The 10683-nt window shown below is 45.3% G+C and overlaps 1 protein-coding gene across 11 annotated transcripts in view; it reads right to left on the bottom strand.

Annotated features, from left to right (window-relative positions):
* Positions 1-675: 675 nt before the first annotated feature.
* The window catches only part of LOC110509686 (uncharacterized), a 28960-nt gene continuing 18952 nt past the window's right edge, over positions 676-10683 (bottom strand). For 8 of the 11 annotated variants that reach the window (XM_090227072.1, XM_036967752.2, XM_090227070.1 and 5 more), the window contains 6 exons: positions 10200-10517; positions 7990-9949; positions 4840-5047; positions 4250-4383; positions 3966-4037; positions 676-2985 (listed from right to left, as the gene is read on the bottom strand). In XM_090227072.1, coding sequence (XP_090083198.1) covers positions 2715-2985; positions 3966-4037; positions 4250-4383; positions 4840-5047; positions 7990-9949; positions 10200-10517 — 2963 coding nt within the window. In that variant the 3' untranslated portion in view covers positions 676-2714. Of the gene's footprint in view, positions 2986-3965; positions 4038-4249; positions 4384-4839; positions 5603-7989; positions 9950-10199; positions 10518-10683 lie in introns of those variants that run through there. The other 3 variants (XM_090227073.1, XM_036967758.2, XR_016493359.1) reach the window with 2 other exon arrangements.

Raw genomic sequence — 10683 nt, 5'->3', positions numbered from 1 at the left:
CAACGCAGGAGTGGCTTTGGGACAAGTCTCTGAATGTTCTTGATCGGCTCAGCCAGAGCCCAGACTTGAACCCGATCGAACATCTCTGGAGAAATGAAAATAGCTGTGCAGGAACACTCCCCATCCAACCTGACAAAGCTTGAGAGGATCTACAGAGAATGGGAGAAACTCCCCAAATACAGGTGCAAAGCTTGTAGCATCATACCCAAGAAGACCTGACCCATAATTGCTGTCAAAGGTGCTTCAACAAAGTACTGGGTCTGAATACTTATGTAAATGTGATGTTTTGTTTAAAATTTTTCATAAATTAGCTAACATTTAAAAACATTTATTTTTCACTTTGTCATTATGGGGTATGGTGTGTAAATTGATGAGGAAAAAAACAATTTAATACATACATGTCCAAATCTTACAATCAATTTAACTTACTTTAGAATGTTTTGGACATGACGTGTGAAAATCTAAATCTAAATTCTAATATAGGTACCACTGATTTTCATTGGATTTGTACCACAACAGCAGCCAGGTAAAGCATGGATTGCTGTCATACCTTGTCCATAGAATGCTTACAATACATGAAATGGTCTCACTTCTACATTTCTCAAACGGAGCAATGGTTTCAGCCAAACAAATACATCAGTTCTAAGCACCTTAAACCTATTAAGATACGACACATTTCAATACCATTTTATTCATAAAAATATTACAATAATTGACAGTACTAACCTTCAGTCTGAGATGCAGTAAACACCCATCACTTTTATCATTGGATGAAATAAAGAATAGGAGGGATTTAATGAAAAACAATTTTTAAAAAAATCATATTTTCACTGACATATTGGATTCCAAAGTGTGTCACTTCTTACACTGCACACCAGTGTAAACACAAATAATCCTCTGCTACAGCTAAATTAAAATAACTTGTTTCTACAATTCAATCTCTGGCCTAAAGAGCAGAGGTCAGAGGACGGGAGAGAAGGTGCAATAGAACACGGGGTCTGGCTCTTTTGGGGAGGGGGGGTCAATAAGTGAAGACTTCTGCCACACAAGAAAAGCTACTGGCAAATAGGTCCAGGGCAGCAGAGAAGTATACAAACAACGATTGCAAACCACATCAGGTCTCTCTTAGAAAGTAACCATACAAAAGAAAATGAATAAAAAAACTTAAATAACGTCCGACACTTTCATTTTGTGCTGAGGAATTCAAGAGAGGGTTGTGTCAATGTGTGTGGCTGCGGAGCTGAACGTTTCCACTTCAATCCACACCAAGACCTGTCTGATATGTAATGATGACTGACCACAGTTCAAAAACTAATTATTCACCTGAAATTAGTGTTTCATAACAAATGCTGTCATAACAAAATGCGCAGTGGTAAGCAAACACTACAACAAATGGTTATAGCCTGGTTCCCAGATAAGGATATTGCTAAAGCATAAATGTATCTTGACAGTCATTATGCAATGTGAGATTGCACTAAGGCCAGACTGTTTGGTATGATAATGCAAGAAGTATAAATAGATCTGGCAACCAGGTTAGGTCTTCCAATCTAAGGCAGTCTATTTTATAATTTTGTCAAAGATGTATAAAACCCTTTTTTTTCACCTGTGTCATTATGGGGTATAAATATTGAACAAGGGAAGGGGTCTGAATACTTTCCCAATGCACCGAATATGACTATGGATCACGTGGTTTAAAAAATAAAACTGATGTTCTGAACTTTGAGATAACATCTATAATATAATTTAGCAATATACTAGGTAGGGGGTATAGCAGCGATAGGAATTAGGAAAATAACTACAGGCACATAGCCCACACTCTCACTGTACTAGAAGCACGGACCACTCAGTGCACATGACCTCCTCAAACACCCCTATCCAATGGAAAACGGTTAGGGACAAGAGTTTTTCCTGACCATGCGACCACCTGCCTAACAAAGATTCTGGGCCTTAACTACAACCCAGAGTTTTTCCCAGTACAGGTCACATGGTCTGAATAAGGTAAGAAGGAAAGTGCTCGGGTATGGGTTGGTGAACTTTCCACCCATGTGCTTGTGTAGTCTACAGTGTTCATATACGCAAAAGCTTAATGTGTGTGTATGTGTGTGAACGAACGCACACATTTAGGTATCAGTGTTCCAAATTCTCCGTTTCAATTATTAGTTCCTAAGAAGACAGTTATTGTTCAACCACCATTCATTGTATATCAACAAAATCATATCTTTGCTGGATTGACTTTAAACTTCCACTAAGGCATGCATTAAAGTTGGAATCCATAGCGGTGAAGCGGCAACGTCCGTTTGCGACATTACAACAAAGACTTTACTTCAAACAACGAACACTGCATGCGCAGTAGAACAGCACAGTATGTTCAAATATATTTATTTTTAACGATGCCGAATGCTAATTTCCTCAAAACAAAAACAATAACAAATGCGCCTGGGCTGGCCAGTGGCACGGTTTGCCTTTGCTCTTTTCTAGCTCTTCAAATGCTAGCAGTTATAAAACAATAATGTGACTGGCTGGTTATTTCAAGTGCGCCAAACAAAAACTGAGAATGAGGAACTGCGTGCAATGCATGTGTAGCATGTCACAAATGAGACTACTTTTGACCCAGTGGGCTTGGGTCAAAAATAGAGCCCTATATGCTGAACAGGGTGCCATTTGGGACACAGCCTGTGCATTTGGATGTGAAGGAGGGGGTATTGAGGGACTGCTCAGTCCTCCAGGCCTTGGCAGGTGAAGAAGTCCTCCAGCTCGCTCAGCCTCTCGATGAGCATAATGTCCAGGTCGGAATCGTCGGGCCTCCCCCTCCGGCCCCGGCCCCTGGGGCCCTTCACGCGCAGGGGCAGCAGGTTGGCTCTGGCTTTTCGTTTGCGCGGCAGTGTGAAGTCTGGGAAGTCCAGCACGCGCTTCCTCTTCTGGTGGCCGATGCAGACCAGCAATCCGTTCTTCTCCTTGGGCTCCTCGAAGATGGTCTCTAGGCTCCTGGTATGGGAAAACAATATGATAAACCATATACTAAAGAAAATATGAACCATATGATAACAGAAAATCAAGGGTCAAATTTACATTTTGAGCATAATGAGAGAAAGACAAAGAGATTCTTCAGTGCCTTAGAGAGGGGTGAATGCACTGGCAGAAAACACATATGGACAATACAAAACATTGGGAACACCTGCTATGTCCACGACAGACTGACCAGGATCCCGTATTGATATCACTTGTTAAATCCACTTCAAATCAGTGCAGATGGAGAGGAGACAGGTTAAATATGTTTCTTTAAGCCTAAAAATAGTGTATGTGTGCGATTCAGAGGGTGAATGGGAAAGACAAAATATTTAAGTGCCTTTGAACAGGGTATGGTAGTAGGCGCAAGTTTGAGTGTGTCAAGAACTGCAATGCTGCTGGGTTTTTCATGCTCAACAGTTTCCCATGTGTATCAACATTGGTCCACCACCAAAAGAACATCTAGCCAACTTGACAACTGTCAACATGGGGCCAGCATCCATGAGGAAAGCTTGACACCTTGTAGAGTCCATGCCCTGACAAATTGAGGCTGTCCTGAGGGCAAAAGGGGGTGAAACTCAATATTAAGAAGCTGCGCCTAATGTTTTGTACACTCAGTGTACGTGTTGTGGCCCTAAAATGGCACACCTGATTCAATTTGTCAACTAATCACCAAGCCTTTGACTAATTGAAACAGGTATTCCTAATGTTTCTTACACTCAGTGTTTGTGGCCACCGTGTACATATAAAGTATGTATAAAGTAAGCCAAGCATCAGGTCTAATATCATGAGCCAAGGTGGCTGCAAGAGGAGATCTCTGGGCAGCGATAAGAAGTATAGACTACAGTAGATATACCCATTTAAACCAGCCTACTGACTGACAACAAAGTGTTTTAATAAACTGTGCGTTGTCATGTTCAACTTAAGGTACAGTTTGAATAATAAAAATGATGACTGACCTGTTGGGAGTGGGCGATCTATAATTCTTGTTGGTGTAAATCTCCTCCAAGCTGAACTCCTTCTTCTTCAGTCTGATGCAATGTACACACAAATAAAAACATGTGAAACACAGCTGAGACACAGGAGGATAGTTGATCAAACTACTAGTTCAACACAACGACCCGGTTCAGACGTGTCTTCTAGCTTGATTTAAGAATTTACTATTGGCAATCTGTGTGATCACACAAGCCCCTATAAAATCAACAATCCAATTGTTTTGTTAGTTACTGGTTTTTCCCCTCACCTCTTTGGTTTGGGCAGGCCCATGGGCGTGAGGTTATTGTCTGGTTTGGGAACAGTCTTCCGGATGCGGATCTGGGATACCCTCTTGGAGCGCTGGCCTGGCGGGGCCCCCACAGTCGCCTCATACAGACCTCCCTGCAGAGCCACAGAAAGAAAGAGAACAAGGTCACAGAACCAGAAAATATTTTGTATTTTAATAATGGCAAAGAAGACATGGGAGAGGTACAACTAGCTGGATTGTAAAAGAGTTTGTACGAAAACAAGGGAAGAGGTGCTTCTTTGAAAAATAATGATGCTCAAAGGGAATAAAAGACATGGTATCTCTCTCCGTGGAGAAAATGAGCATCCTCATTAGTCAACACCGAAATGGTGTTTTCGTTGTCACACAACATTCATCAGGCCCCTTAGGAACAGGGCTAGACTGCAGATTTGGCTCAAATCTGAGCATGGCCCCAATAAATTGTAAGGATAATACAGAGCATCAGAGCTACACCTATATTGAGTAGAAGGCTTTGTATAGTACAACCAAACAAAGCCCAGGCTAAGAGTATAGTGTAGGACGTGTACAGTTCCTGTATATGGCAGGCTCACCTCTCTGGATGGGCTGCAGCCATGCCCATGCAGACCTGGGTATTTGACGTTGGCTGTAGCGATGGCAAGACTGGGTACAGGCTCAGGCTGGTTATCCAGACGCATGGTCTTGGGGCTGTGCCCATGGCTGGTTCTGGATTGGGAAAGGGCCCGCTCTGGGGTAAGTCTGACCCTACATCGTTGTGTGGGCGGAGAGGTGAGAGATGTGCTGCTCGGGCAGGACAGGAAGGAGAAAAAAATTTAAACTGTTAGAAAAAAGTATTTTTGATCAAATTCATAGGTTGTGCACCGTTACAATCATAGTCATGGGAAGTAGGTGTGCTGAAGGACCTGCTCAAAAATCGGAATTAACAAAAAAAATCTTCATTACAAAATAAATCCAAAAATTAAATAATGATATAGCCTGTAGTGTGGGTGAAAAAAATAAAAAATCTGCCCCCCCCCCCCGTCAGCGAAAGAGTCGCCACACCCCCACACCCAAAAATCTTCCCGCTGCTATGATTACAACATTGTGTTTATATTTGAGATGCCACTGACAAAAGCAGTAAAGGATGCAATGTACAGAGAGTACAAAACATTAAAAACAGATTAATATTGACTCCCCCTTTTCCCTTTTCAACAGCCTCAATTCGCCAGGGCATGGACTATACAAGGTGCTGAAAGCGTTCCATAGAGATGCCGGCCCATGTTGACTCCAATGCAGTTGTGTCAAGTTGGCTGGATGTCCCTTGGGTGGTGGACAATTCTTGATACACGCGGGAAACTGTTGAGCATGAAAAAAACTCAGCAGTGTTGCAGTTCTTGACACAAACCGGTGCACCTGGCATCTACTACCATACCCCATTCAAAGACACAAATCTTTCGTCTTGCCCATTCACCCTCTGAATGGCACACATACACAATCCATGTCACAATTGTGTCAAGGCTTAAAAATCCCCTCGTCTACACTGATTGAAGTGGATTTAGGTGACATCAATAAAGGATCATAGCTTTCGCCTGGTCAGTCGATGTCATGGAAAGAGCAGGCAATTCCTAATGTTTTGTACACTCGGGTGCCCTGGGCACACAGTGTAGTCTGGCCACATTGATAGTTAATCCGTTATTACATTGTGTGGTAGATCTGCATTTTATGGAGATTCGATACTGTCCCACATCTAGACAAAACAGGCATTCATCATACTGAGTGACTTGTTGCATGTGCTGATCACCTTGCTGTGAAAAAATTGTGAGACATTAATATATTAGTATAGTATTTTATATGTCCCCAAATAATTTAATAAAATACACTGTTTTGCAGTTATAATTTTTTGTTTTTAAATGTAACCGTTGTTTAACAAGACAAGTCAGTTAAGAACAAATTCTTATTTACAATGACGGCCTACCCGGCCAAACCCGGACGACGCTGGGCCAATTGTGTGCCGCCCTATGGGACTCCCAATCACGGCCGTATGTGATACAGCCTGGATTCAAACCAGGGACTGTAGTGTCGCCTCTTGCATTGAGATGCAGTGCCTTAGACCGCTGCGCCACTCGGGAGCCCCGAGGGTCTACAGTAACTTCAACATTACTGTCTGGGCTAGCACCATGGTGTCCATCTGGTCAGGGTAACATTATGTATTTATAGACCATTTGTGTGTTGGGAGAAAATGTGATTGGGCTGGCTAGGCTGCCTATACGTTTTGAATCCAAAATGATTAACTAGAATTAATCAATCAACATAGTGATGACAGTTGCTTAGGCCTGCATGATGCAAACACACATAAAGCTCAGCCCTGTGAGTTCTATTGTCTATCAGTTGTTGTCTGTGTCTGGGTAGAGGAAATCCCCATCCTAATCTAGTCTAAATGTAATGTATATGAACAAATGTAAGGTAGCTGCAGTTGGACTAGGTTTTCATTCCCCTCAGAGCCATGACATTTGTTCAGGAGTTTTTTTTAAACCATGTGACCGGATTAGGAAAAACTGGTCCCATCATAGCCCATATAAAACCTTTTTACAACTGATTAATCACCGTCATACCTTATCAGGGTCCAGAGTTTTCCTACTTAGGTTAAAACATAAGGAAAAACTCCAGGTCCCAGGGGGTAAAAATTGCCCCACCGCTCTGGGACCTATGGTGCCACCAGTCTGCTTGCAGTGGTCAGTTATTGTCAGGTATGTGGACGATCAGGGCTTTATTCAGGGATACTTTGATTTGTCAAGTGGGCGAGATGGGTAACCTGTGTTTGACTTTATGAATTTTGAGTCGCCTGAGTTTAACTTCCGAGCAACTCGTTGTCCAAACCTACGACGGTGCAGCTGTAAAATAATGTATCTGCTATTTGTATTTACAGCTATGTCCCCTCCTGTTCCCTGATTAAGAGGTGATGACCACTCCACTCCCATTGTCAACTTTTCCTGACATTAACTGAAGCCACGTCTCATGTGCTCGCTCATCCACTGGCACATTGAATGTTTCCTCTCCAAGCACTGAGTACCTCTATCAATTTTCTCTCATTACTGTATGTTGAGTCAATCACATAGACAAAATACATTACACATCAATGATGTTACCTTGCTTAGACTAACTCATTCTTAGCTCTTTTGTCTGTTTAGTGTCTTGTGTTATTGTTTTTTGTCTTCTCAGTCAAATCCTGTCCTGCACTGGTCAAGCCTCTGAACACCTCAACTCATGCCTCATTCAAGCACTGCTCTCATTCCCCATAATATTGTACTATAAACTTCTTTATTAAATGATTTAGGTTAAAATAATTAGTCTGCCAATTTTGACACATTTTGTCGCCTCCGGCACCTAAACCATGGGTCTCCCATCCTATTCAATTATTCAAGTCACCAGCCTCCACTGATGGCTAAGGTGCCTTATTGCGATTATAAAACTGGTTACCAACGTTATTAGAGCAGTAAAAATAAATGTTTTGTCATAGCCGTGGTATATCAGACTGTATACCATGGGTATCAGCCAATTAGCATTCAGGGATCGAACCACCCAGTTTATAATTCCTGCTAGAGGAAGTGTCCTGACAACAAGGCAGAGCATAACTACAAATACAAACAAGAAATCAGATGAGTTTCTTCAAACGCTACCTCTAAATCCCTCATTATCTCAGAGCATCACGCCATTTTCACAAGTCAATATCACGTTAGACTGACCTGTGGTCATTGCACAGGCCAGACGGGCCAGTGTAGTCCTTGAGGGGCAGCAGGGGAAGACGCATGTACTTCTTCCGTGACTCCATGATCTGACACACCACAGTCTTCACCTCTGTGGCCGACAGTCTCATGAGGGTAGCAGGGCACTTGTGTCTGAACCAGTGGCGGAAGGAGGTTGGGGAGGAGGCGGCCAGCACAGTGCTCAAACCCCCCTTGGAGATCTTAGAGAAGCCCATCTGGCTGAAGAGGGACATGGGGAACTGACCAGGTGCGCGGAGTAGGCGGGAGAGACCCCGCTGCAGGGTAGAGGTGTCTCCGTTCAGGAGTTTGCTGCAGCAGCGGGAGAAGTTCTGGGCTAGGGACGCCAGCTGCAGGGGGGAAAGAAGCAAGACTGGGCTGCCCAGAATCACCAGTGGCTGCCAGTGGTGCTGCGACGTCTCCTCCTGCAGCTCCAGGAGAGTCATGGCTAGAGCGCCGCCAGTGCTGCTAATGCCTTTTAGCTGCCGCTTCTTACAGGAGGGCCGGTCCTTATCCCAGTGGCGCTTGAGCTTGGAGTTGAAGAAGTGCGGGAGGTTCGCCCGTCTGCTTTGACCACCATCCGGGGATGAGGGGAGCTCCGGAGAGGGGCTGGCAGCTATGAGGTGGTTGGCTGTGTCCGACAGCTGGAGCAGGAGGGCCTGGCACTCGTGGTGGGTGGATTGAACACCAATGATGAGAGATTTACAAGAGCCATTTCGGGGAGAGGGGAACATGGAGGCCACGGAGGTGTCCAGAGAGGGGCTGATAGAATGGAAGGGCAGGAGGGCTTGTTTGTCCTTCTGAGGGTCCATGTAGCCAGTCAATGGTGGAGACCGGGAATACAGCACAGAGACTGAACCTGATGGTGATAGTCGGTCTGGAGATTTAAATTGGGCATGGCACAATGGAGAGTGTTGCTGATTAGTAGGTACGGTTAATCTAAGGGTCTGATTTTCTTGTCCGCCGTATGACACCCTTATACTCTCCACAAACCTCTCGTGTTGTTGACTCCACTGCCTCTCATCGGCTGTCTCCCTGCCCACACCAGCCTGCGGTTGGTCCTGTACCTGGGCGGAGAAGCTACCCTTGATGGATATGGCGGCAGTGGAGACGAACTCGCCAACCGGGTGTGCCTTCGCTTCCCTCTTGTTCCGCCTCTTCCTCTCAGGCTTCCGGTCTTTCTCTGCCTCTTTGGAGGACTGCGTGTAGGCCGTGTGGTCAGTGCGAGGTGGGCTGGTGATCCTTCGCTGGAAATAAGTTGGAGTTATTCTACCTGTGTGCTCGGACCTAGATGAGCCTACGGCTTTAACGGAATGTGCCAACAGAGAGCAAGCTCCTATAGGGCTCAACTGGACCACCTCAGCCATAGTCCGACCCTTACTTGGAATTGGACACGTTGGGATCTCAGTGCTTTTGGATTGTCCTTGTGATTGAGTGGGGACGTGTATATGAGGAGGGTGTGGATGTGTCTCCATACTCCCTCTCCTGTTCACTTGAGTGTCCCCAGATTGTGCCTTCCAAGGAGATAGAAGGGTCACTTCCTGGCTGTCACTAGACTCTGTGTCCATCAGGGCAGAATTGACCAACCAGGTGGGAGCGTCCTGCCCCTTCTCGCCAGCCAGCTCCATGTCCAGATCCTCAGAGTCTGACATGGGGGAGTAGTTTCCCTGTATGCACCCCTCTGTGACCATCTCTTTTCCAACAGAGGACAAGAAGTGCCCCAACTCTGTCCTTTTCATTTCCCCACCAAATCCCTCATTGTGTTCACAGCGCTGGGCCGGACTGTGGCTAGGTGAAAATGTTTTCGCCATCCTCCATTGACATCCAGTGAGGATCCCCTTGTCTGTTCCAGAGCAGCCCATATTGCATGAAGGGTTTGGACCATGTGGTAACAGCTTGGTGAAGTCCAACTTTTCTTCTTTCAGCGCTCTTGGTTCCGTTCCTGTACCAACACAAGAAACCAAAACATTACTCACCAACAAAATAATATTCAATCAAGTACTTAAACACAGCAGCATCTAGCACACAGACAACAACCTAGCCTTTCATACCCTATGTGTGTCAGTATGACTTAACGAACGATATAATCCACACATCTTAAAAACACTTACAAATGACTTTATAACAGGGGAGCAAGCATACACCTTTTAGTGTGGTGCCTTCTAATCTTTAGCGCGTCAACCTCAACTCACCCAGACCATGGAGAGGTGACAAGTCCTGTTTGGTGGTGGCGGTCATCCTTCTCGCTAGCTGGCCCACCTGGGTGTTGAGCAGGGCCAGGCTGTTGCCGTGTTTGGTTCCCTGCTCGTAGAGCTCCTCCATCCTCCTCTCCACCACCTGTAGCCGCTGGCACAGGGTGCCCATGGCACCCGTCAGCAGCCGCTTCATCTCTGCCTGGTGGGGTGCCAGGCAGCTCTCCAGGATGCCCAGCTGCTCACCTGTGGGGCCGGCCGGGGGAGCAGGGCCAGGGGGGCAGCCTTGAAGCGGAGGCGAGGCCCTGGAGGTAGGCTCTGTGTACAGAACACAGTCACAGATAGGTGAGAGGCTGCGTGGGGACTGGGGAGGTAGGCTGTTTGGTTTGGGTAGCTGAAGGATTTGGTTGCACCGTTTGAGATTTCACATGGTGGCTAATGACCAAATGGGAACTGCATCTCTAAAACCTTTGCAGTACTCATA

The sequence above is a fragment of the Oncorhynchus mykiss genome, chromosome 29 (assembly GCF_057628025.1).
Source record: "Oncorhynchus mykiss isolate SJ-2025 chromosome 29, ASM5762802v1, whole genome shotgun sequence".
NCBI classification, from domain to species: Eukaryota; Metazoa; Chordata; class Actinopteri; order Salmoniformes; family Salmonidae; genus Oncorhynchus; species Oncorhynchus mykiss.
Note: the sequence above shows the minus strand (reverse complement) of the source record. Positions and strands in the feature narration are given on the sequence as shown.